This window comes from Chaetodon trifascialis, chromosome 12, assembly GCF_039877785.1.
Source record: "Chaetodon trifascialis isolate fChaTrf1 chromosome 12, fChaTrf1.hap1, whole genome shotgun sequence".
NCBI lineage: Eukaryota > Metazoa > Chordata > Actinopteri > Chaetodontiformes > Chaetodontidae > Chaetodon > Chaetodon trifascialis.
The window spans coordinates 4,057,564-4,082,029 of NC_092067.1; the positions used below are offsets into that span (position 1 = coordinate 4,057,564).

The 24,466-nt window shown below is 41.2% G+C and overlaps 2 protein-coding genes across 2 annotated transcripts; both read right to left on the bottom strand.

Moving 5' to 3' along the window:
- Positions 1-736: 736 nt before the first annotated feature.
- rgcc (regulator of cell cycle) lies at positions 737-5,908 on the bottom strand. Its single transcript, XM_070975330.1, has 5 exons — positions 5,754-5,908; positions 5,280-5,453; positions 2,608-2,715; positions 2,405-2,467; positions 737-1,472 (listed from the first exon to the last, which is right to left on the bottom strand). The coding sequence occupies exons 1-5, from the start codon at positions 5,779-5,781 to the stop codon at positions 1,465-1,467; spliced, it is 381 nt and encodes a 126-aa protein (XP_070831431.1). The 5' UTR covers positions 5,782-5,908; the 3' UTR covers positions 737-1,464.
- A 2,377-nt stretch (positions 5,909-8,285) lies between these two features.
- f5 (coagulation factor V) lies at positions 8,286-24,025 on the bottom strand. Its single transcript, XM_070976498.1, has 25 exons — positions 23,865-24,025; positions 22,879-22,961; positions 22,330-22,452; positions 21,577-21,789; positions 21,314-21,475; positions 18,529-18,750; positions 18,254-18,419; positions 17,559-17,739; positions 16,982-17,078; positions 16,648-16,853; positions 15,521-15,668; positions 15,161-15,373; positions 12,876-14,907; positions 12,579-12,747; positions 12,143-12,379; positions 11,552-11,768; positions 11,117-11,296; positions 10,827-10,943; positions 10,643-10,714; positions 10,420-10,505; positions 10,124-10,279; positions 9,874-10,018; positions 9,236-9,387; positions 8,719-8,901; positions 8,286-8,594 (listed from the first exon to the last, which is right to left on the bottom strand). The coding sequence occupies exons 1-25, from the start codon at positions 24,023-24,025 to the stop codon at positions 8,448-8,450; spliced, it is 5,868 nt and encodes a 1,955-aa protein (XP_070832599.1). The 3' UTR covers positions 8,286-8,447.
- Positions 24,026-24,466: the final 441 nt, after the last annotated feature.

Genomic DNA, 24,466 nt, shown 5'->3' on the forward strand with positions numbered 1-24,466 from the left:
GAAGCATATCTGCCTATAGTTAGTGACATTTGACCTCTGATGATCAGCAGACAGAGGGGTGCCTCTGACATTTGGTTACTTTAGCAACACCTGCTGCAGGGCCAAGATGGGGTCACACCCTCTTGTCTCCCTCCACCTCTGAAAATAGACCCTGTTGCTACAGAAGTTACATAAGCTCCTGTTTGTTGAGTGGTTGATTAATGAGCACATAAGGTAAAAGACATAATGTCTATTTCAATTTCAGTGTGTGCTGTTTACGTACTTGGAAGGAAGTGAATACCCCACCCCTTCATACACCATTTGCACACAGTCTGTTTTAATGAGCCTTACTCTTTGGTGGACTACAGTACAAATCTGTATCCACATTCCAAGAAAACAAATATGTAATGCTAAGATAAAATTTTGGAGGGAGATCAGCAGGTCACTGAAACACATAAAGAGATAGAGACAAGGACACACCAGGGAGGTGATGTTGACGGGTTAATAAAGTGCTGAGGTAGTGAAGAGCCAGCTGTCATTCAATGATACCCAGTGTGTTACTGCTCCAATTCAGCCAGTCAGCAGCTCTACACCTACTGTGTGGTTTGATTTTGCTGTAGATACAGCAGAAGGTCTTTCTGACAAAGATGATAAATATGCTATTTGGTTTAACTTCAGATGGGGCTACATTGCTGAAGCAATGTGACAGAAGCCCAAAGAAGCAGACGTTTCAAGTCCAAAATGAAGAGAGGAGGCATGTGGTAGTAAAAGAAAAATACTTTAATATTAACTCTGGCAGGCATTAGCTGTATTAAATACACATATAACTTTCCATTTTTATCAGAATGGATTAAGTTTTCAGTTCACATTTAAGTACGTAACCAACTTTATTCCAGTCAATGAGAGTCAAAACTTAATCTGAATGTTCTGTTAATACCAAGGCAGACATAATTTGAAACAATTATTATTTACATGAGATACAAAAATATATTTCACAAAAAAGACAACAAGGAGCTCTATAAAATTACAAATATATTTCTATTGTAAAAGCTATTTTTTAAATACTCTTCCAGCTCAAGTTTTGGATGAGGGGGTGTAACCTGGTCTGTGTAGTGGGGGAATTTGAATTTGTGATTCTGACAATATGTCTCCACAACATTTCATGTAATCCATTACATCAAGATGAAGTATTCTTGTCCCCAAGTTCCCTAAAAGGCTAAGTTTGACCCTTCCTGCAGCCCTTACAGCCCAGTAGCCAGATGGCCTTGAGTCAGAAGAGCACTAACTTCAGGAGTGTCCTTTATAGAGCTGATGCCGTCTTGGTGGAGCTGCTAGGAAGTTGCTGTGCCATCCAGCTGTATCATGGTGGGCCATGGTGGGTGGGTTTTTGTGTGGGGGCTGGGCACATGTTAGCTGCTTGTGGGGGGGTGGGGGTGGGGGGGTCTCCCTCATGGTTTGAGTCCAGGATGACTTTTAGCCTCCTTCTCACATGCCTAAAAACAGACAGACACAGACAGACTTGGTTAGAATAGGACTCCCTGGCTCCTTGGTTGCCAGCTCTATTCTCTGACTGGTGAGCGGTCAGTTTTACAGGCTGGTCATCATAAACACTGGCGGCCCTAATAAACGCCATTCTCCAGGGCTAACGGGGGGCTGGCTGGCTGCCCAACTGGCTGATTGAATGTCCAGAGTTACAGAGGGACTGGACGCCTGCGAGCTATGAAAGACGGACATTCAGTGGCTGAAACACAGAACAGAGCAGGGCGGTGGAAGGAAAAAACATGGAAATAAAGAAAGTGTTTCAACTCCCACTTCAGTCTCATTCCATTCCTGACATTTTCAGTTCAGTTTTCAGCCCGTGTTTTCACCAGCACGCATTCCTCATACTCTGATGCAAGTTTCAACACTCACAAGCCTCGTAGTAAAGAAGAGGTCCAAAACAAATTAGCCATGAATGTCTATCACCCATAAGCTCTGTAAGCTACTAAACAACACCCTGTTGCCTTCTTAGGTTACAGTTTCATTCATGGACACACGCAGAGATTTATCTTTGTTGTACTATAGATGAAAATGGGATAAGAGGAGAAAATGGGACAAAATAGAAAACCCATGGCTCACTATGTGAGTGTGTACCCTTTGCATGGTGTTGGTAGCAGCACTTCCTTCAGATTTGAGTGATGGCTGAAAAGGGATACCCTTCCTTTCTCTCCAGTGTAACCCCAGAGGCTTCATGGTCCACATAACATGCCCCAGCTCCCTCATAGTCCTGACACATTAATTTCCGTTAGAAACCCAAGGGGAGTGACACCTGTGTCACTTTCTGAGTGGTCGTTAGCATAGCTGACATAGCGAACAAATGCGGACGTCACCAGCACACAGACTAATTCATCAGGGGTTCTAACAACTAGGTTGCATTAGCACTTACTCTCTAATGTCTTGTCAAGGTCAGCAATGAAGTCCTCCAGTTCTTTAGTGTCACCAAGTTTCGCTGTGAGCAAAAGACAGACATTCAGACTTCAAACTAAGAATAGCTAAGAGTTCTAAGTATCTTCATCACACATTATAAAATGATTATGTCACATATGTGTGTGCACACGTGTGTGTTTAAGCATGAGGAGTGTAGCTCACGTTTTGGTGACATAAGAGGAGGTGAGTTGGTGGTAGGTGAGAGCACGGTGGGGGAGTTCAGCCTCTCATCACTGAAGCTGAAGCTGTTTCTGTTGAGTGAGTCTGCACCTGTTTGAGAGAGAGAGGACAAAATGCAGACAAATTAGATTAGATGAGCGTTAACTCATGTGTACTCCACGCAACACACACACACACCAATCTGATGTGTGTCAGTGGAGCATCTACAGGGTGTAATCACAGCATTCTCCTCTAATGACACCCTTCCTCTATGGCCTGTCACACGCATGCATGTGCTTGTATTTGCACACACACAAACATACTTCAGCACAGCAAAGTGTACAAATCTCTGGTGTTAAAACTGTACTCCAAAACCAATCCTGACCCCTGAGAGGATATGATCACTGGAATGACATTTTCTCTGCATTTCCATCAACAAAAGTTTCTGTTATGCTACACTGGACAACTCCAAAGCAAAAAATACCATTTGCAACAATAACTCAGAGACTGAATGTGACTCCATTGTGGTTGTACGTGACAGCAACATAACAGGTCGTCCTGATTTTTATCTCTGATATGTTTGGAGTCTGAGACAAGAGCAAAGCTTGTTCTTATTTAGGCTGCTGTTTCTGTCTCTCCTGAGCCACCCAAACTCTAAACAGATGATAACATAAATGATATCGTGGCTACTATTTCTTTCTGCCAGATCACATTTCAAGCCACCACATAACATATCTCATCTAAATGAAGGAAGAGAGAAAGAGGAGTACGACTTTTTTAAAACTCGACTCCTGTAATACAGGATGAGATGGCTTGTCTGACTTGGCTTTCACATCCGGTTGTAGAAATGTTGAACTGTAGTGAATGAGTAAACCTTCCTAACCATGATGACTATGTGAGTGAGAAAAAAAGCGTGAGGGACAAAAAGCAGATTAGGCAGCACTTAAGCAGCCCCTGTCTATCTCAGTCCTCTGTGCTGAACTCCAGCAAACATTAACGGTGTCTCAGATGTCGACCACTTACTCACTCCGTCCTCTCTGACCTGTACCACTCCCACCACTCAGCACTGAACACACAGCGTGAGAGACGCCACACACAAACACACACACACACACACACACACACACACACACACACACACACACACACACACACACACACACACACAGACATGAAACACTCCCATTTCTCAGCCTTCATTTCTGCTCTTATATTCACTTCTTCTCACAACCTCCCTCTCCTACCTTCCCTCTGTGTCTGGCCCTCATTCATATATGCAGACTCTTGGGTGGATCAGTAAGACCCTGCACAGTTTGTGTCATTTATCTGCACCTTCAACAGTTCATCCATCCATCAGGATACAACACAATAGGCTGTCGCGGCGTGGGACAGGTCCCTCTTCATTTGACTGCCATGGAGAGGACAGAACTCATGCAAGAATCTGATCCCTTAAGCAAATCAACAAGCTCATTTGCACCAGAGACACAGGTTTGAACACCTTCCCCCTCCTTCATCACTGATGGTGCTTACTGCAAGAGCATTAGTGTGGTAAATACAATAAGTCTAGCTAGATTACTAGACACTGTAGAGATTGATGATACGCACATAACACAATGGAACTCCACTTATTATGCAGCAAAAAAATCAGCATGATATTCTATTTGAGTCACATAGGTTTTCCATAGAGGAGTCTTGCATGTGACTGGAAGGCGGTCACATCTACAGTTAATGAGACAGTCCCTCTTCACTGCTAAATAGTTCTACAGACAGCCTTTCCAGAAAAATGAAGACTATAAAGATCTCGTCAAATCTTCCCTTGGAAGTCCCAATCCACTCACATGTGTTTGGGAAAGTATTTCTGCTCCTGAGGAACTGAAGCATATTTCTCTAGTAAGTGTAAGCATATGAGGCTATATCCCGTTCGGGTTAGAGGCAGCCCAAGGCCAGCTCTGCTGCTGGGGAAGCAGACTTTTAAATATCTGTATGTAATACAGTAAACTATGACAGTAAATCTGTTAAGAAGCAGTCAGAAAGTGGGGGTAGGTGTTCCAAAATGTGCAACAGTAGCTTAATCTGAAGCCACAATCTCTGGACTATGATCAAGCATTTCTCTCTCTCTCCTCTCTCTGTCCATGTGCAGTTGTATGTGTGAACATAGCAAAGAAGCATGTGCAACAGTTTGCCAGTGTGCCCAGCTGCCCTGATGGCACATGATAAGAAACCACACACAAGGCATTACAGAGCAGTGGACGAGGAGAAGGAGTCACTCTGACTCCAGTGGAGAGGCAGCGTTAATGAGGCAAAGCTGATGAGTTTTGGGGAAAAGGCTGACTTCTTGGGACTGTATCCTGTGGCAAAAAGAGCAGAACTAAGCCAAACTTAATCATTCGTCCCTCATCTCCATTCTGGAGTCTCAGGTGTCAAGGAGGCACTGAGATGCTGTCTGGAGCCATCCCTGGTTTAACCCTACTGTATCTATATGACATAAACTGCAGTCTTTATGGGGCCCACCCTCACGATCCCATGATGCACAGCACAATAAGGTGACGTGTTTGTCATTACATGGTCCAAAGAGAATATTTTTGCTGTCACAATTGGTCAACAAAGTCACACCACGACTGCCTAAATCTGGTGAATACAGTTAATCATTCATTTCACAGCACTTGCCAGCTTACTCTCAGAGTCGCTGATGCCGCTGTCGCTGACGCTGGCGCAGCTCCTCCTCTTCACGGTCTTCAGGTGTTCATCGTACCTGAAGTGTCGCTTCTCCACCGGCGACGTGAAGTCTTCGATCACCGCGTCGAACTCACACAGCACGTCGGTCAGATCCTCCTCGTTGGCGATCTTTGCTGCAAGAAAATCATTAATAAGCTCAGTTGAATCAGAGGCTGACAATAAGTCTAGCAGAGAACAGCTAGACCGCAGCTTAACAGGGATTAATATTATGGCAATAGAAAGATATGACGAGAGAAAGATGGGAAATGTATTCCTTTAGAAAATGAACATTAAAAGCAGCCTCGTAATAAACGTCCTATAATAGTTTATAATGGAATGCTGAATTCCAATACTTCAATATATATAGTGGCAAAAAACGTGCAGACAATCTAACTGTTATTACACATGAGATGGAAAAAACAAATTTTATTTACCTTGAGGTTTCAATTTTGGAGACTTCATTATTCCAGTAATGGGGTTTGAGATTATCCAGTACAGTCCCAAAAAGTCTGTGTTATATATACATGTGTAGAGAAGTCCTTGTCTGTCCCCCCGTAAGCGACACTGAAGCTGGAGAGATGTCCCCTCAGGTCCAGGACTGGCGCTTTTTGAGCCCTGCTCAGAGGGGCGGGGACCACCGAGGCAGAGAGGGGAGGAGAGGGTGTGTGTGTGTGTGTGTGTGTGTGTGTGTGTGTGTGTGTGTGTGTGTGCGCGCGCGCCCGCGGTCTACAACCCCGCGTGTGCTGTGACCAATAAAACCGAACACTCCCCTGACGTCTGCCTCATAGAAGTGTGTTTGTAAACAACTTATAGTAAGCTTATGTGTCACTTGCCAGGCAGAGGTGTAACACGGACATATTTATAATCATGATCCAGAGCATTTCAGATTTCGTCACCAGGCAGATCATGACAGAACGAGGCCAAACGGCGCTGAGCAGACGGCCAGATCATTTAGGAAACAACGCGTTCACGTACTCTATGTATATCAGCACGGTGCTCGTGTAATGATTACAGTTTTAAGGTGCCGCCTTTAAATCTGCCTCTACTTCATATCAGAAGTAAACATTTTAGTCCATTACACAATCTTTCAAAGAAGGTGATGACTTTACAAAATCTGATATGTTGTTATAAACCAGAATGTGAGAATATAAAATTAGGCTCACCTTGAAGCTAAAACACTGACTTTCTGCTTACATGTGAATGCATCAGTAACATGTGGATGTACAATAACACAGACAGGAGCCATTCTACCTTCATAATAACACTTTTTTTTCTCCATCTTTCATCAATGAGCACGTTTTGCTTCTGCTTTTACTCAATTACCTTTTTGACAAAAGGATTTGCCAGTGGCTCTGAATGTCTTCCACTATAGTCCATATGATTAACATGGGCCCCTGCCTTGGTGAGCAATTTTCATTCATACAGTGTAAAACCTATATAGTGAAAGCACCTGGGCCTCAACAGTCCCAGCAAGATGAAAAATTATATTAAGTACTGTTTCATTAACATATTTGTTCAGTAGCAAATAAAAAGAGCATGACAATATGATCCAGTGTCATTCCCACAGGGCTGGAATGAGGCTGTGAGCTTTAACTCATGAAGTTTTATCCTTTTTTTCTTTTGAACTGATATATTTAAATAGCACAGAATATATGTATTTTGTATTTAAGTTAAAGATCCTGTTTTTGAGGCTCAGAATGAAAGAACTGCTCTCAGACAGGACCTCAGGCAGGAAGTCATCTGGCTCTCCACAACTTGATCTATTACAATTTTAACAAGTGCAAGTTTATCAGACAAAACTTTATCACAGACATGAGAATGTTTTTTTCCAGGACTAATGTTCAACAAAGGTGAAGTTGGAGCGACATCTGGTGGTGCCCTGTCACAATCGCATCTTGTGTTTTGGACCTTTGAACATTAAGTCTGAATGAGCAGCTGGATGGCTTTCATTTTTAAGACCTTCACCCATAAACAAGACATGAAGCTTCTACCAGCTCTGATCTCTGCAACAAGAGCGTTTCCAAACAGTAAAGTGTCATTATCAATATGTACCACATCTCCACAGTCACACAGTTACACAGAGACTAACAGCTGGTTCTCATCAGTATTCCCAAAGCCAGAGACAGCCAGTTGTCCAACAAAACTACTAGTTTGTCTTCACAGATCAGGGGCAAGCAGGACAGCCATGCTGAGACGTTCACACCTCTGGTGCCTACTTTAACATCATCAGCAAATGGATAAACATGTCATGTGTTTGCAGCTGCACGTGTCTGTTGATTCTGGAAGTCTTGAGGTACTGCTTAACGATGCGCCCGGCCTCAGCAGAGGTGCTAAAAGCAGCACCTTCACGACACCATGAGAAGAAATCAGTGACCACATACTCATACTTGGGATAGCAAGACTCACTATGTTGCAAACAGAATGCATTCATTTATGTACTCACTGAGCTGGACAGTGAAAAATAACAATGACAATCATATTTATTGAAAAATAAATTGAAATATCTACTTACATATTTACATTTATTTTCATTCATTTATGATAAACAGAATGCCATATATCAGCTTAAAAATGCTGCTAGTTTTCCAGAAACACATACAACTATTGACAAAGGAGTTAAGATTGCTCATGCTTACTTTCCAATGAGCTTTAAAGCTTTAACTAGGCATGTGTTTGTAAAATAAAACACTGTAAAATGTAGTCATTTGTAGAAAACTGAAGAATTCTTTGCATTGTATTTGTTCTCAACATCCAAATCTGGCAAGAAAGAAAATAAAATTTTCCAATGGCAGGAGTCCTCATTTATATAACTGTTTAGTTTCACAAGCTGTACGACATTTGAGAAAAGGCTTCAGTAATAATGTACGTATGTGTTTGCTTTTCTTTGTATGCAAAGAATGACGTTTAGTACATTTATGTATTTAGCATCTGTCGTACAAGTGGATCTGGGTGTAGACTACGTGTGTTTAAGTGTTTTGGATGTATGTTTATTTGGATGTAGGTGTGAATGGTTGACCTGACCTGTCATCATTTGTGTGTGTGTGTGTGTGTGTGTGTGTGTGTGTGTGTGTGTGTGTGTGTGTGTGTGTGTGTGTGTGTGTGTGTGTGTGTGTGTGTGTGTGTCTGCATCACTCAAAGTCACAGCCCAGTAGTTCTATTCTCATAGTGATGGAGCCCATCCATCTTCTGGGAATGATTCGGATGAAGCGGGAGAAAATAGGAGGGTAGATGTAATTCTTCACATGGTCGTTGTTGTTTGTATTTCCAACAAATGTCTAGATTTGACGAAAGACATTGTTTAGGATCATTTGTCTAATTTCAAAAAAGCCCAGTTATTAGTGGACTGGTTAATGTATCCTAAATGATGTGCAATTTCCATGTGATTTTGCTGCAGCTCACCTTGAAAGGGAGGGTCTCATCATCTGTGTAGTGGTTCCAGTGTATCCCATTGCTGCTGTACTGCAGAGTGTAGGAGATGACATACATCTCTTTCCCCAGGGATTTAGCTCCTTGCGTTATGATACCTGTGATCTTTTTAACTTGGGGCAGCTCCACCTGAAGCCACTGCTTCATGTCATTATGCTGTGGAAGAAAGGGCAGAGAGAGAGAGACAGACAGACAGACAGACAGACAGACAGACAGACAGACAGACAGACAGACAGACAGACAGACAGACAGACAGAGAAAATAGGGTTGACTTGTGGATTGTTATGCGCATGCATATATGAACAACAAAAGGAATTCGGATGCTATTCAATTCACATATTTTTAAGGATCTTGCCAGCTGCAGGTGAATGCTTACGGATGGGAAAAACCCTCAGATCCTGTGTCACAGGAACAGCGACATTCTGTGTTCTACCTGATGCTCACTAGAGATTACAGTGCATTAATTTTGACCTGTCATTAGCATGTGTACCTTAGCCTGCCATGCATTGATGGTGCCTTGTCTGTTGAGGCGGGCAAGCGAGGGTCTCCAGGGTCCCCAGTACCAGCTGGTTGCTATGGAGCTGGCTGTGATGTGATAGTCTTTTATCAGTCCGCTCTCCATCCCCAGAGGCACCGAGCAGCCTGAGGCAGGAGATTAGAACTGTCACATTTACAGGATCCCCAACTCTATGACAATACACATTCATTTTGGAGCTATTTGGAAAAAGTATTTGTAAAACTGGAGAAATGATTTATCATCACAGTACCACCTATGGTCAGATTTACAAATGCTTTTGCAAATTGCTCAAAATACTTTATCTCAAGTCCATAGTGTATGTGCATAGCAAAATACTGTATGGTGAAATTACAAAAAAATGCATTGAGTTCTTTAAAAAAAAAAAATAATAATAATAATAAAAAAATATATATATATGCTCTTTGGAGAATGTATTGATGAAACAGATTGATTTGCATATTTCACATATTTGGAAAAACAAAAAAGATGGAAAAAAAGTGTGGCCTATATCAGGAGATGAGGCTTTATTTAAGGAATACATGAATATAAAATTTTTGTTGACTTGTGTTCTGGCTTGCCCACATCCACCTACACATGGAGTAATATCATACCATCAAGCTCACAGCCGTAGAACTCCATGCGCACTGTAGCCATGTTGTACCAGTTGATAGGGTGGAGCCTAATGAACCGTCCAACCACAGGAGGAAAGAAGGTGTTTTTCTTTGCCTCATATGCTTCCTGGTTCCCAGTGAATACCTGGTGAAAGATGGAGAAAGAGACAGAGAAATAAAGAGGTGATCACACACGGCTCTTAGTTTGTGGCTGTTTGCATTGTTAAAGGAGGTGATCAACTTCCCCAACCTTTCTCAGGTCCCTGCTGTCGCCCTTATAGAAGATCCAGTTCCGGCGATTGGTGCTGTAGGAGATAGAGTACTTGACCACATACTGGGAATAGAACAGCTGCCTGGCTCCCTGGGTGGCCACCTGGCTGATCACAACTGGCCTCTGGAAGTCCACCTGTAAAGGGGTAAATCCAAAGGTAACAGGTTGTATTCACAAGACAGTGCAAATATTCAAATCAAGTCACACACACACACACACACACACACACACACACACACACACACACACACGCTTATTAGACCTGCAACACATACCTGAATCCAGCTGGAGTTCTGCTCTGTGCTCCATGCGTTGTATTTACCCTGATTGTTTAATCTGGCGAGATGGGGCTCCCAGTATCCTTCAAAGATGGAAATATTGTCATACTTACTCCTGGAGCTTTACTGCAATACTTTTGCAAAAACTTTTCAAATCATTTTGATTGTAGTATAACCACATTGTATTTGTGGTTAAAACGGTGTAGGCAAGTGTGACTACCTCTAGTGTTGATCGCTGTAATCTGGTCATCCTTTACACTGCCTGACTGTAGACCCAATGGACGGTAGCAGTCTTGGAGTAGACACACAAGCAAAATCTCAGTATTAAAACATAGCATGACAGTATGTCAGTGTAGTCAGAAAATAATGCTGGAAATGCAGTAGAGTGTTTTAAGTATTTGTACCATTATCTAGAACCAGAAAGAGAGTCTGCATGCCCCTCTGTTGGTTGAAACCAACTTCCGTCTCCAGCTGCCATAGGCCAGGTTTTGTAGGATACATCTCCAGAGTAGCAAAGCTCCCTGCAAAGACATTTTAGTAAAGTAATTAAGCTGAGACATACTGTCTCTAATACATTGATGACATCAAATAGTAGTAGCTATTCTCTGCATAACAATTGTTGCGGTATTGTCAATCCAAACACTGTGTGACTTCAATTCAAAACTTGAAAGCACAAAAGCATTATATTGCTCACCAGGCAGTAGCGGATAGACAGCCTGTCTGTAGCTGGTGGTCTTCTTGTGGAGGAACGTCTGTCCGTGGAAGTGGACACTCTGAAAGTCTTTGGGAGATCCCATGTTGATCAGGTGCCAGCACACAAGCTGGTTGGTGTACATCCTCAGACCCTTCAGGTTGTATATAATGCCATTGATGGCTTGGGAACAACAGACAAAAATACTTTGTAAAACTGTCAGTAAGCAGTTTGTTTGCAAATGACCACATTCTGTTTGTTTATTTACATTTTAAACTGCATCCCAACTTTTTGGGAATCGGGGTTTTATGTTATCAACAGTGGATGTTCATCGTCTGTGTAAATTAGCATGCTATTTAATTCTTGGTTATCGCAGTCAAAAGATTTTGGGTGGAGGATCATTTAAACCAGTTTAGTTGAAGGTATATAATGCATTACAATGGAACTTGAGGTTCTCCTTGAAGTTGGGGTCCATAACTCTCCTTCGGTTTTTCCTCTGTATAATCTCATGGTTCTTCTCATAGTACCAGCTCTGCGACTCATCAAAGGTCATGAAAAGCAGTGTGAACTCCCTCATGTCTGTTAATTCTCTGTCCACGGTGCCTTCTCGGCACACCAGCAAAGGCCCAATCAAGCCTGAGTGTATATCCCTTTCCTAAGAGACAGAGCATACACTAGGGTTAATATTAGTTTTTTAAATGTGAATACATTCCAATGTGCTCAACCCAAACACATAGTTTAATATATCACATTTAGTTTAATCTTAATGTGAAGCTCCTATACGTAAAATATGTATGTGATTCAGGATCTTTCAAGTTATTTGATGACATGAGTTTGTAGAAAAGTGACACAATGCTAGTACTGTAATTTGTGTTACTTTCAGCACATTCATCTTTTTCCACAATAAGATCCTCTTGTTCTTCATATGTTGACTTTAATGTCTATTTGTAATTGTAATTTCCTCAATGTCTGACACACTAAATTTACAGTATAGTACATTTTTAAGCTTTTCATGCACAAATTACTCACAGGATTAACACCTGAATAGTAGGCCCAGGTCCGACAGTGAGACTCGCCTGGATTTGGCCCAACCATAGAATGAACCTTCCACATATATGTGAAGGTGGTACCAGGTTGAACCTCATTGTCATATTTATACCAGTATTTAGAGCCATCTTCATAAGACAGACCCTCTGTCTGCTTGGTATAGGAAACGCCATTTGGGTGTAAGGAGTATGGACGGTTGGCATTGTTCCTGAACACCACCTACAAGACAAAAAAACATTTGGTTGTTTTGGAAATGTCTAACATTTTATAGGACAGTTAGATCAGTTTCGCACAAAAATTGTAAAAAAAAAAAAGAAAAGAAAAAAAAAAAGGGGAAACAGCTGCCCCCCAGCAGGAAGTTACTGTGCCCAGCCAAGAAACAGTTTGAAGCTGATACAGCTGATGCTGACAGTCTTACCATGATGCTTTGTCCAACCTCCGCCTTTATGACAGGTCCCAGGATGCCTAGATGCTCATCTATTTCTCCACGGATTTCAGGTGTGCTGAAGCTACTGTCCATGTAACTTCGGAAAACCACCTTGGTGAACTTAGTTTCTCGACTCATTTGTTGTGAGTTGTCTTGCCTCCTGTGGGATAACAGGATCTTAATTCAGCTTTGCATGTCTATAGATGTGTACCCACTGTACACTTTTCCAGTCAATAATGTCTTTTTAAATGTCATATGATCTTTTCTTATTGCTATCACTGAGCTTACCTCTGTCCATAGCCAGCATAGTCCCACTCAACCTCCTCTGCAGCAATGAAATAAGTCTTGACATTTGGGCCTGAGAATTTTAAGTAGTATTTAGTTGTCTCATCCAGGTTGAGATTCTTGATGTCTTCATGACCGCTGTAGGGGTCTTTGTACATCACATATTCATATTCATCTTCTTTCACATTATGCTCTTCCAGACCTAGATGATCTGGTTCATCCCCAGGAACATATAGCTCGTAGTCACTGAAATCAGGTCGGGGAACACCAATGACCACAGGCATGTTAATGAGCTCCTCCTCATCAGAAAAAGGTTGTGGGGCTTGGGGTCGTGACCCACGTGGGGTCATGCCTGGATTGAACCCACGAGGAGAGAATGGTAAGCCACTCCTGGCCTGAGGCTTGTATTCCTTCCTTTTCTTTGTTTTCATGCCTTGGCCCTTCTGGGGTCTCTGTCGGAGGTTCACCCTCTTGATCTTTTTTGGGGTTGGTGTTGTTTGAGGGGTCTCTTTCCCAAAATATTTCTTCATGTAATCAGGAGTCTCCATGGGTACCATTTGGTGATTTCCTTCATAAGTCCAATTGTGCCCCTGTATTTGAACGGATGTGGTTTTAATAAAATCTGTATTGTTTTCTTTAAGGTAGATAAACACTTCTTCACTGCTGTCAGAGGGGCTTAGCTCCTCAGAACTGCTCTTTCTCTCTGCATCACTGGAGATGGACAGGTTACCTGAAGCCACATTGTCATTGGAAAAACTTTGCACAGAAGATGTGTGGTTCAACTCGGCATGAAGAGTTGTGACATTTTCTTTACTCTCTGAACTAATCTCCCCTGATGAATTTGATAAGGGCTCATAATACACTGTGACATTCTGTAAGGGCCCAGCTTCAAGCAATATATGTGTTACATTTTCAAGGCTGGAATTGGTTGGATTTGCCACAATTTCAGAGGAATTCTTTTGAAGTCCATACTCTGCTGGCGCTGCTGTGGTGATCAGAAAGTTGCTGTCGCTGGTGTTGTTGTCTGGTGTTGTTGCTGTCGCTGGTGTTGTTGTCTCCACCTCCAACTCAAAGATGGTCAAATTGTGTCTGTCTGTGCTGTTGATGCCACCCTCTCCAACATCAGCCGCTGGACCTGACAATGAATGGTTTGTTCCGTCTCCTGGCATGTTAACATGGTTAGTTGCTGTGTCATTCTCATCTTCCTTTTTTGTACTGTTTAACAGAGAGGTGACATTGCCCTCTGGTGTACTGTGGAGATCACTGGTACTCAAATTGGATAGAGGAGAGTAAAAGAACACATCCCCTCTGGTGAGTCTCTCCTCAGAGCCTTCTGCCAAGGTCCTGTCCACAGAAGTCGGGATATCACCAGTCAACGTTACATTCATTCTGTCAGTCTCCAAGATGGAACTGGAATTTCTATGTAATGTTACAGTAAGATTGGTAATCTGTCTTGATACATTTCCAACCATTGATAATTCTGTTGCATCATGAACTATTGCTGTTGTCGATGGAATACTACTGTTCTGCATATGAGTTGAATTCTCTCTGATGCTAGCTGCTGTAAGGTTTAGTGCATCTACCACCTTCCAATTTGGGAATGTCTCATTTAGTGCATTTGCCTTTGGAATAGAGGTCTCACTTGTCCTTTTTGTCCCTGTTAAATTAGCGGTGATATCTGAATCACCATCAAGCACATCAACAGCATCATAGTCAAGGAAAGAGAGGTCCAGCTCCTCCACATCTGAGATACTAGACTGGTTCTTCCGAGATCTGAGACCTAATTCATTTGCAAACATTTCTGTGTAAATATCTATCTCTGCTGGTGTTTCTTTCACAGGTTCTGGCTTCTCTTCTTCTTTCTTGATTTCATCCAAGCTTGGAGGCTTCCACACAGTAAATTCTTTGAACGATGCTGGATCATCATAGTCACTGTACTCATACTGGTGGTCACGATAGCACTCAACATCTTGAAACTTTGAGCGCATTCCTTTGGTTGTCTCATGGGAATTCAGAGAGGCCAGGAGCCAGACACCTGGTTCAAGAGAGACACATAAAAATCATCATAAAAGATCAATCAAAACTGAGCAGCTGTCACTTTCCACATAACTATCAATTATTTCTATGAATATTATACTTAATATCACCCTCTCATATATGTATATACAGCATATTGTGTTCGTGTTGTCACAATATTTTCTCAAGTTGAAAGTATTCCCACAGGTCAAATATTTGGATACACAATACACAATTTGATATTAAAAAAGATATTGTAAGCCCTGACTGACCAATGTTGTCCATGTTCATATTGATCGACTCTCCAGTCATGGGGTAGAGGCTGAGAAAGTCCTCTGTTCGCTCATTCAGTTCAAAGGTATGGCCGTAGAACGTCGCTGTTTGGATGTAGTTCTGTGCTCCGATGCTGGACACGTGCCATGTTGCAACCTCACCATTACAGAAGCCCAAGAGTGGGCCACTCTCAAACGCATAACCATTGATTGCTGTGAGGAAAATTTACATGAAAATTAGTCATCTGAATGGCAGCTGAGGGCTATGCAGGTAGATGTATGAACAAATGATGGAGGGAATATATCATATCTTTTAGAATGAGCTTTTATAAGCTTCAGTCTGATTATGGCAAAACTTACTGTGCATGACATTGGAATTATAAAAGTTTGGGTCTTCCTTGTTGACTTTGGATCGATCACAATATTGGCGTATGTTGGATTCCAGGTACCAGCTCTTATTCTCATCAAACACAGCAAACATGGCATGCTGCTCCTTGTCTGCTTTCAGCTGTTGAAACAAAACCTCCATTCATTTTCAAATATCTTACCTTTATCGTATATTTTTGATTTCTGAATTTGAGTTTTCATTTTAGCAGTTCTCTCTTTAAACATATTAAGTAGGATATGTCTAAAGAGGACAGAGGAATGTGCACATTCGCCAGAGTAATATCAATAGTTTAACAAATGTTAAAAGTCTGTGTAATACAAAATTAGTGTAGCTAAACATTTTCCTCCTCTCTCATAGGCCAAGAAAACCATTACAGGTCAGTCCTAAAAAATACAAGACATCGTTCATTATCACAAAACCACAGAAAACATCAATTGTAACTTCATATGTTAATGTACAAATGCAACAAAAATAGAAACTATGTAAATAACTAACTCACTCTTTGTGGATTATTCATGCTGAAAAATCACAAGTCTTATTCATTAAAGACAGGTTAAGAGTTTACAGCCATTTTAGGAGCTCTGGGAGGTTGTTCTTCTGTTGCACTGTGTAACTAATACACTAAGAATGACAACGCTAACACATTGATATTAAGCAGGTCTAATATTTACCATGTCCATAATCTTAGATTAACATTTTAGCATGCCAACATTTGGTAATTAACACGAAACACGAAACCATTAGTTTTGCAGGTATTTCCTAAAAAACAAAATCCTAGAAAATTTCCAATTTTGACCTGATGATGGCACTAGATGAAGTATTTACAAATCATCCTGAGAGAATGAAGGAACGAATGAACCATGAATGTCTGTACCAAATTTAGTAGCAATCCAATCAATGATTGGTCATTTCACTAAAACCACAAACATGAATCGGATGGTGGTGCAAGAGGATGCATGCATGAAATTAATAGTTGCTGAGATATTTCTGTGTGGACCACACTGGAGGATCAACTGATGGACAGACAGACAGATAAACATTGCCTTTTCTACAAACTATGCCACTAGCGTGCCTACAAATGAATGGAGAATCTTTTTACCTGCACATTCCTGACATTGAGGGACTGACTCTTGCAGATGAGGATCGGTCCTATGAGTCCTGAGGCGATGTCACGTGGTGTGTCCACTGCACTGTGGTATACCCGCGTCAGACATCGAGAGTCTCCGGCCAAGGGCTCATCCTCTTCAACTACTTTCCATACGTAGGTGTATGTCTCCCCTGGCTGAACACCATGATACTGATTGCCTGGCAACAACATTGAGATACAGCTCATAAATTTTATTGTAATCATTCTATATAATCAAACCAGAGTCGATAGTCCACTGTACTCAAGTATTCAATCCGTTTGTTTTCAGTAAGGAGACATTAAGTACCTCCTGCTGGGTAGGTGGCTCCCTCTTCTGACTTCTCTATTGTCAGTCCATGTGGATAGATGCTGTAAGGCCTGGAGGCCATGTTCTTGAAAACAATCTGTAAAAGGACAGAAGGATGTGTGAGGACACGCAGTCTGTAGAGTCTGTGTTAGAGTGACCTTGACTTGTGAGTTGGCTCTGTGCTCACAGTCATTGATTGAGGTTAAAGTGCTAACTTTAATCTTTAATTTGATAGTGTCTATATCCACAGCAGTTGAACAGTGTAGAACTGTAGAACTGTAGATTTTCTTATATAGTTCTCCAACTTGAGGAGACAGTTATTATATTAACATAAACACAAAATTAAATGATTTCCAAGTCTTTTGCAGTCCATAATTGAACACTATGACCAGATTTCAGCAGATACTTGGTACCTTTCCTGATATTCCTCAGGAAAGGTACCAAGATCAGTTTCAAGTATAACTCGTTTCAGCGATGTTAAATCATGAAAGAGAATTCGATTTTTCTTATATTTTTATGTTTTCATATCATCAAATATACTACATACTTGATCAATTTTAACTGAATATGGTCTCACCTTGATAACATCTCTGATTTGCGCTCTGATCACTGGGCCCAAGATCCCAAGCTCATTTTTCCTTTGCTTGGTCTCTAACCTTTCAGTGAATGATTCATTTTTGTATAGTGTGTAGACTGCCTTCTTGTACTTTCTACCTATACGTGTTGATGACTGTGTCAGGTACTGGATCTTGAAGTCCCTACACAAAAAAAAATATTTTATTTAATTCGGAGACATTGATATAACTTCCAAACACAAAATCATTTCAAACACTGATGCCACACTGCCTCAACACTGCACTTCAAGCTGTGTGGCACCTGTGATTTTAACGGTCCTGCTGAAATGCAAAACTGTTCTTCCAGTTCAAACAGATCTTAACAAATTGAAGGATTCTCTTAATGGATGCAACAGAGTTAACAATGGAAAATAACTCCTAATATCTTTAGCTCTCACAAGAAGGCAGAAGGGAAAAGAAAACCAGGTTATTGGGAAGAGACACAGTAATCAGCAGCACTATCACAGTCTGTTGTGACAGTAAACAGAGCAATGTATATAACGTCATTTGGAATGCTATATTGATAAATGACAATACTACAGCAGCACCTAAAATTAGTTGTAAACACAAAGGATATATTTGGCTACAGGGGATGTCTTTGTATGCACACCTTTAAAAATGCTATCAAACGCATAAATATGCTATAAATGTTGCTTACTCGTCAATATGCTCATGCATGTTAGGTGCATAGTCCCAGACAATTTCCTCAGCAGCGATGTAGTATTTCCATTCCCTGCTGTGTCGTTTTTGTTCAATGGTCATCTTTCGGCGGGGTGCATTGAAGCCATCACACTTTTTCACATCCACAAAACCATGCATTCCAGCTGCAATGGCAGAAACAGATTTTTTTTCTTGTAAATGTAGTTATGTTGGTAAAAAGCATTCATGCATGGTCAATGATGGATCTATTCATCTGTGTAGAGAAACACTTACCTTCCATGTGCTTGACGGTGTGTGACGAGAGCAGCCAGCGGCCTGTGTGGAGAGCCACCATGCTGGCAGTGGCAGAGGAGCCACTGATAAGGCCCACTGATGACACTTTATGCCCACTATGCTGCAGCACCTGCCCATTCATATGCACTGAGAATACCTCAGGCTCTGAGCTCATACCAACAAGATGCAGGCTCACAGAGGCATAGGCACACAGACTTACATCTGGAAAGAAAAAAGGAGACTGTTGGTCAGTTGGTGGATTTTGTCTTGGAATAGTTCTGTTTATACAGGACATCTGGTGAATGTCTTTTCACTGAATGTACACCGCATAGACCGTGGTGTTTATCATTCATCATGAATCTGTACATACAAGCATGGGTAGAGGAAGCAGTCGGATATTTCATTTGGGTGAAAGTAAATATACACTCTTTCTGAATTTGATGCATTCCAATCAAGTTGGGACAGGAACAACTAAAGACTGGGAACCTGTTTACCTGTGGAATGCTCCAAACAGGCGTTTTTGGAGCATTCCACAGGTAAAGAGGTTCAGTGGTAACAGGTGATAGTATCATGATTGGGTATGAAAGGGGCATCCTGGAAAAGCTCAGTCGTTCATAAGCAAGGATAGAAAGAGGTTCAGGAAAAACTGCGTGGGCAAATAGTTGAACAGTTGAAGAACGTTTCCTAACACACAATTACGAGGAAGTTAGGGAGTTCACCATTTACAATTCATGATATCAAGAAAAGATTCAGAGAATCCACAGAAATGTCAGCACCTATGCTGGGGCTATGCCGAAACCCAGCACTGAATGCCTGAGACCTTTGATCCTTCAGGCAGCGCTGCATTTAAAACCAACATGATTGTATAAAGGATATTACTACATGGGCTCAGGAACACGTCAGAAAACTATTGTCAGTAAACACAGTTTGTTGCTGCATCTACAAATGCAAGTTAAGGCTCTACCAGGCAGAGCGAAGGCCAAATATCAGCAACAACCAGAAACACTATTGACTTCTCTGGCCTGAGCTCATCTCAGATGGACTGAGGCAAAGTGAAAAGGTGCTCTGTAGTCTGACGAGTCCACATTTCAATTTGATTCCTCCAGGTTAAAGAGGAAAAGGACCACCCAGACCGCTACCAGCGCAAAGTTGAAAATGCAAAGGTACACACAGGTTTAGGAACAACATCCAGAGGACGTCTTTTCAGTGATGTCACTGCTTATTCCAGCACTGTGTCACTGTCAAGACACATTGTAAATTTCGTTGTATATATTGTCTATTTTATGTTTTTGCACAAGCTATTGCATGTCTTTTTTTCCACATGCAAGCAAATGTAAGTGTTTGAAAGTGCACACATTCTTGGCCAATAAAGCTAATTCTGATTCTGATTCTACATGTTACAACAGTCTGCCTTCACGACAACAGAGACTCTGGACTGTTGAGCAACTGAAGTCATACATCAAGCTAGTCATACTTCACTAATTAGTGTTTTCAGTTTCACATGTAAGTTGTGTCAGTGTGATTACAGGAAAAGGTAATGTAACACAGTGGTAAATAGACCCCTGTCTTTTTTGGAACGTATTGCAGACATCAAATTCAGAATGAGTGTATAAACTGACAGCAGCTCAATTTGACAACCTCTCACATGAAATGCATTGAAATCACATGCAGGTTGCACCTAAACCACAGAACAACCAGACTTACAAAAAAATGTAAATGTTATTGAGTATAAATTAATATCTTGACAAAATCAAAGTACTTTTATGCAAACTGAAAGTTGTGTTTATAAGTCGTATAAAGCTACATAGAATTATTGTCCCTCCTTAGTACGACTTTGATGTTAATTAAAATACCTTGTCTGTGTATTTAATTGACTAATGGTTGAAAAGGATTTTCAAATAATTGAATTCTGTCTTCATTTACATTTTACACAGCATCCCAACTTTATTTTTTTTTGAATCAGAGTTGTAATTAACAACAGTTCATTGTTAAATAAAAATACTAAAGAATTCTCTAGATCCAGTTTCTCGAGTGAGAGGATTCACAGGTTTTCTCTGTTTTCAAGCCATCTGAAGACATCATCCCCGGAATTCTAGGAAATTAGGATGGGCAGTTTTACTATTCTGTGACTTATCACTGACTAAACAATTGATCAAAAGATAATCAAGAGTCTATTTCATAATGAATATATTGTATAATTATCAAGCAACAGAGACTGATTTTCAGGCATCAGTGTCAGTGGTAGTAGGTAGTAGTAGTAGGCATCAGTAGTCAGTTTAATACACGGCAGTGTGAAGTATCAACTTTACTGTAATGGTTACTTGCAGTTAATCATACTTTAGATCAGAGGTTTAACAGTGATATAATGTATATTTTAATGTTTTAAGTTCCGATGGTGATGTAGTAACTTCCCTTTGCAGCGTTTGGGTAGTTAAATCTACAACAGTAAAGGAATTTGACAGGTAAGTATTTCACATGTTCTAAACGGAAATCATCACCTGCAGAGCACCTAGTAAGAACAACTGTTGTCTGTTGTGTAAAGTGAATGACAAAGAACAACATTTCCCTCTGAGATTTAGTTGAGAAAAGTAAAAATAAATAAATAAATAAATAAATAAATAAATAAATAAATAAATAAATAAATAAATAAATAAATAAATAAAAAATGGAAAAGCTTTTTCAGGTTCCTCAAAGTCACCTGCATATCAAGTTAAAACAAAATCACCAAGGTGGCTCACCCTCTAACTCCATGATGGCAAAATGACCGTCTGTTGGATACACTTACCAGGGAGCGATCCCTCTGTGAATCCGTTGATGGTGTATTTGACATGGTTGTCTGGGGCATGGCTGTTTGGCTTGTACTTGCTCTCTTTCTCATCAAAAACCCCAAAAAGGAACACATACTCTTGATGGACTCCGATCTGTTTTCCCACCTCATTCAGACTGCCTGCAGAGAGACAGAGAGACCAAGTCATTTAGATGCAACAGCCACTGATACTGTGTGATTTTCCCATCAGGCATAAGTGAGAGCACACATTTACTACTTACCTGGCTTGCAGATGAGCAAAGTACCAATGAGGCCGGAGTTGTAGTCCTCGACAACATTTTGGTGGGAGATATAGGTGTAGGTGAGACAGGTAGGGTCATCTGGCTGTGGAGAGACATCTGAGGTCACCTCCCAGTAGTAAACATGCTCACTGTTAGGCTGCACTACGTCATCCTCTTTCTCTTTCTGTGACGTGTTGTCGAAGTAGTGTGCTCCTGCAAAATCAAAGGCATTCAGTTTGAAATGGAAAACCACTGGAATGGTCTAATTAATGAAGTACTTTTCCCAAACATGGTTCTGAAGACATTATTGACTTTCCTAACAAAATTTGTTGACATTCCGCTTAAGTCCCAAAAATAATGAAGACTTAATGAAAACTTCCCCGTAAGATGTTGCAATGACTTTTGCATTCAGAGTGAATTAAGGAGCGCTTAGTATTAATTTCCTACATCCTGAGTGGCACTAATGTCTTGTTATATCCGATGGACATAGACAGTGATTTCCTAAGGCTTAGCAACGCTTCCTGTTGGACTTCAGTACCATCTGCTTTGATAATCTGCTTGTGCTGGTTAATGTTTCAGAAAAAGACAAACAAGGTTGTTTGTTGTGTTGGCCAATGCTGTGTAATTATTAGAGTGAGTAACATCATGAACACCCAAAATGATCCTAACAAATAGCGTCGTTGAGTGTTTCTGGTATCTTCAGGTTTGTCACAACTGCCAGAATCATCTGCAACTGGACTAACAGGCACTCACCCTCAGACTGTTTCCCATAGGCAACCCCATGTGGGTGGATGCTGTACAGTCCAGTTGCCATGTTTCTGAAAGTGACAACAATCGTCTCCCCCTCCTCTGCACTCAGTGTGGGTCCAAGTAGGCCTGCAAAGAGAGACAGACTTAAATTTCTTTGGAATCCCCAACATCATCATTACACACCAGAGCTGGTAACGAAGTGTCATACTGACTCATTACGGTTTTTCAGCGTTATTATTGGTGACTCGCTGACTGTCATTGAACAGTAAGTATACTTTCAACATTGTGTATTTTAATGTACACTAATGCCATAAGTATAAAATATATTTATCCTTTTCGGTACTGCATTATATTGTTCCTGGAAAGGAATAATATGTAACTGTGTCTCTTGTCTCAGTTGAAACAGTTGTTAATTATCTGCTGACTTATTAGCAGGTAGGAAGGAAGTTACATAGAAGTGTGTGGAAAGTAGATTTGGAGACAGAATGAGTGTTTCTTAGAGGTTAGAGCCAGACAGTGTGCGTGTTCATGCAAACCCAGTGCAAAGTTTACCTAACCAGGAGGGATGAGTCTTAGCCTGTATGAAGTCTTTCTCATACTCCCGAAAGACCACTTTCTTGTAGGTTGGACCAAACCTACGGAATGGGAGAAAAACACAAAACATGAATCACACACAAGAACAACAAACCACACACACACCACGCTGTATATCAAAAAGATGGACTTTAAAGATATGATGTCATAAGTTTCCTCAGATGTTGCAACTAATGTGTGTCACTCAGTATGGGTCTTGTGTGTGTGTGTGTGTGTGTAGGTGTGTGTGTGTGTGTGTGGGGGGGGGGGGGGGGGCTCATAATACAGACTGAAACAAGTTTTTAACCTGCAGGGTAAGGACATTTTTGGAAAGTGTCAACATTTTGGCTGGTCCTTACAACTTCCAAGGTCTGTTTGAAGGTTCAGCCTTGGTTTTAAGGGTTGGGTAGAATTAGGGTCAGGGTCAGGGTCAGGGTCAGGGCTGGGGTTTGGCATTGAGTTGTGATGGCTAAGGTTCGGGTAAGGGGCAAGGGAAAGAATTATGTCAGTGAGTGTCCTCACCAGGGCAGCAGTACAATCGTGTGTGAATGTGTGTGTGAGAGACAGGCTGTCAAAGACATTAAACAAGGAAAGACTGGACTGTTTTTACAAGGTGCAAAAAACTTTTCTAACAGACTGCTAGACAGGACTTCTCAGATGAGCTTAGGTAGACAGAATAAATAATAATCACAATGAGACCGAGCCCTGCAATCGGCTGGCGACCGGTTCAGGGTGTACCCCGCCTCTCGCCCATTGTAGCTGGGATAGGCTCCAGCCCCCCGCAACCCCGAAAGGGATAGGCGGTATAGATAATGGATGGATGGATGAGACCGAAATAAAATACAAGAAAATAAAATTGCCCAATACTATAGAATCCTAGAATTAAATTTAATATAGTCTTCAACATCTGTTGTATATCTTACTCTTGTCATTTAATATTATAAATTCTCCAACCAGTGTCCTACCTGTGTGTGTCATTCCCAGAGTAGTTCCAGTCTATCTCAACAGCAGCAATGTAATAGTGTCTCTCCTTGGGTTGATGCTGGTCTGCTTTGACATGGATGACAGCCAGAAGAACCAGGACGGGCAGGAGACACCGGGCTCCAGCCCAGGCACAGAGCTTCATTTTTGGGATCCAATCCTTTGAGTGAGACTGATCTGTTCTGCAAGTGAAGAAGCTGTGATCAGACAGAGAGGACCACCCTGTGCTTTATCTGTCGCTGACACACACACACTCACGGCTGTTTAAACATTATGTCCCAGGGCAATGAACTGTGTCTCGGCATACTTTTTTTTTCCCCTTGTAATTGAAACCTCATGTGTTCTGCTGTGAGTCATACTTAAGGGGTGTGCCTATTCCCAGCATCTCTGAGGAAGAAAATTACATTGCAAATTTCAGTAACCTCAAAATGTTTCAGGAAAAATCATCCCATAAAAACATCAGCGTACATTATTTGTCAGAACATATCAAACTGGTGTAGGATATGAGCATAGGTGGAATAAAACAGCTCTGCTTCCACCACCTACTTCTAATTGTAAGCATATCTCTCCTTTAAGAATTTGGAGT

What these genes read in the sequence shown, in the direction of transcription:
- rgcc (XM_070975330.1), bottom strand. Translation starts at nt 5,781, where the DNA reads ATGAAGTCTCCAAAATTGAAACCTCAAG. An exon ending in TCCAAAATTGAAACCTCAAG is followed by an intron (nt 5,454 to 5,753) that starts GTAAATAAAATT and finishes ATTTTCTTGCAG; the next exon opens with CAAAGATCGCCAACGAGGAG. An exon ending in CGGCATCAGCGACTCTGAGA is followed by an intron (nt 2,716 to 5,279) that starts GTAAGCTGGCAA and finishes TCTCTCAAACAG; the next exon opens with GTGCAGACTCACTCAACAGA.
- f5 (XM_070976498.1), bottom strand. Translation starts at nt 24,025, where the DNA reads ATGAAGCTCTGTGCCTGGGCTGGAGCCCGGTGTCTCCTGCCCGTCCTG. An exon ending in AAATCAGAGATGTTATCAAG is followed by an intron (nt 17,079 to 17,558) that starts GTGAGACCATAT and finishes GTCCTTTTACAG; the next exon opens with ATTGTTTTCAAGAACATGGC. An exon ending in TCAATGTCAGGAATGTGCAG is followed by an intron (nt 15,669 to 16,647) that starts GTAAAAAGATTC and finishes TTGTTTCAACAG; the next exon opens with CTGAAAGCAGACAAGGAGCA.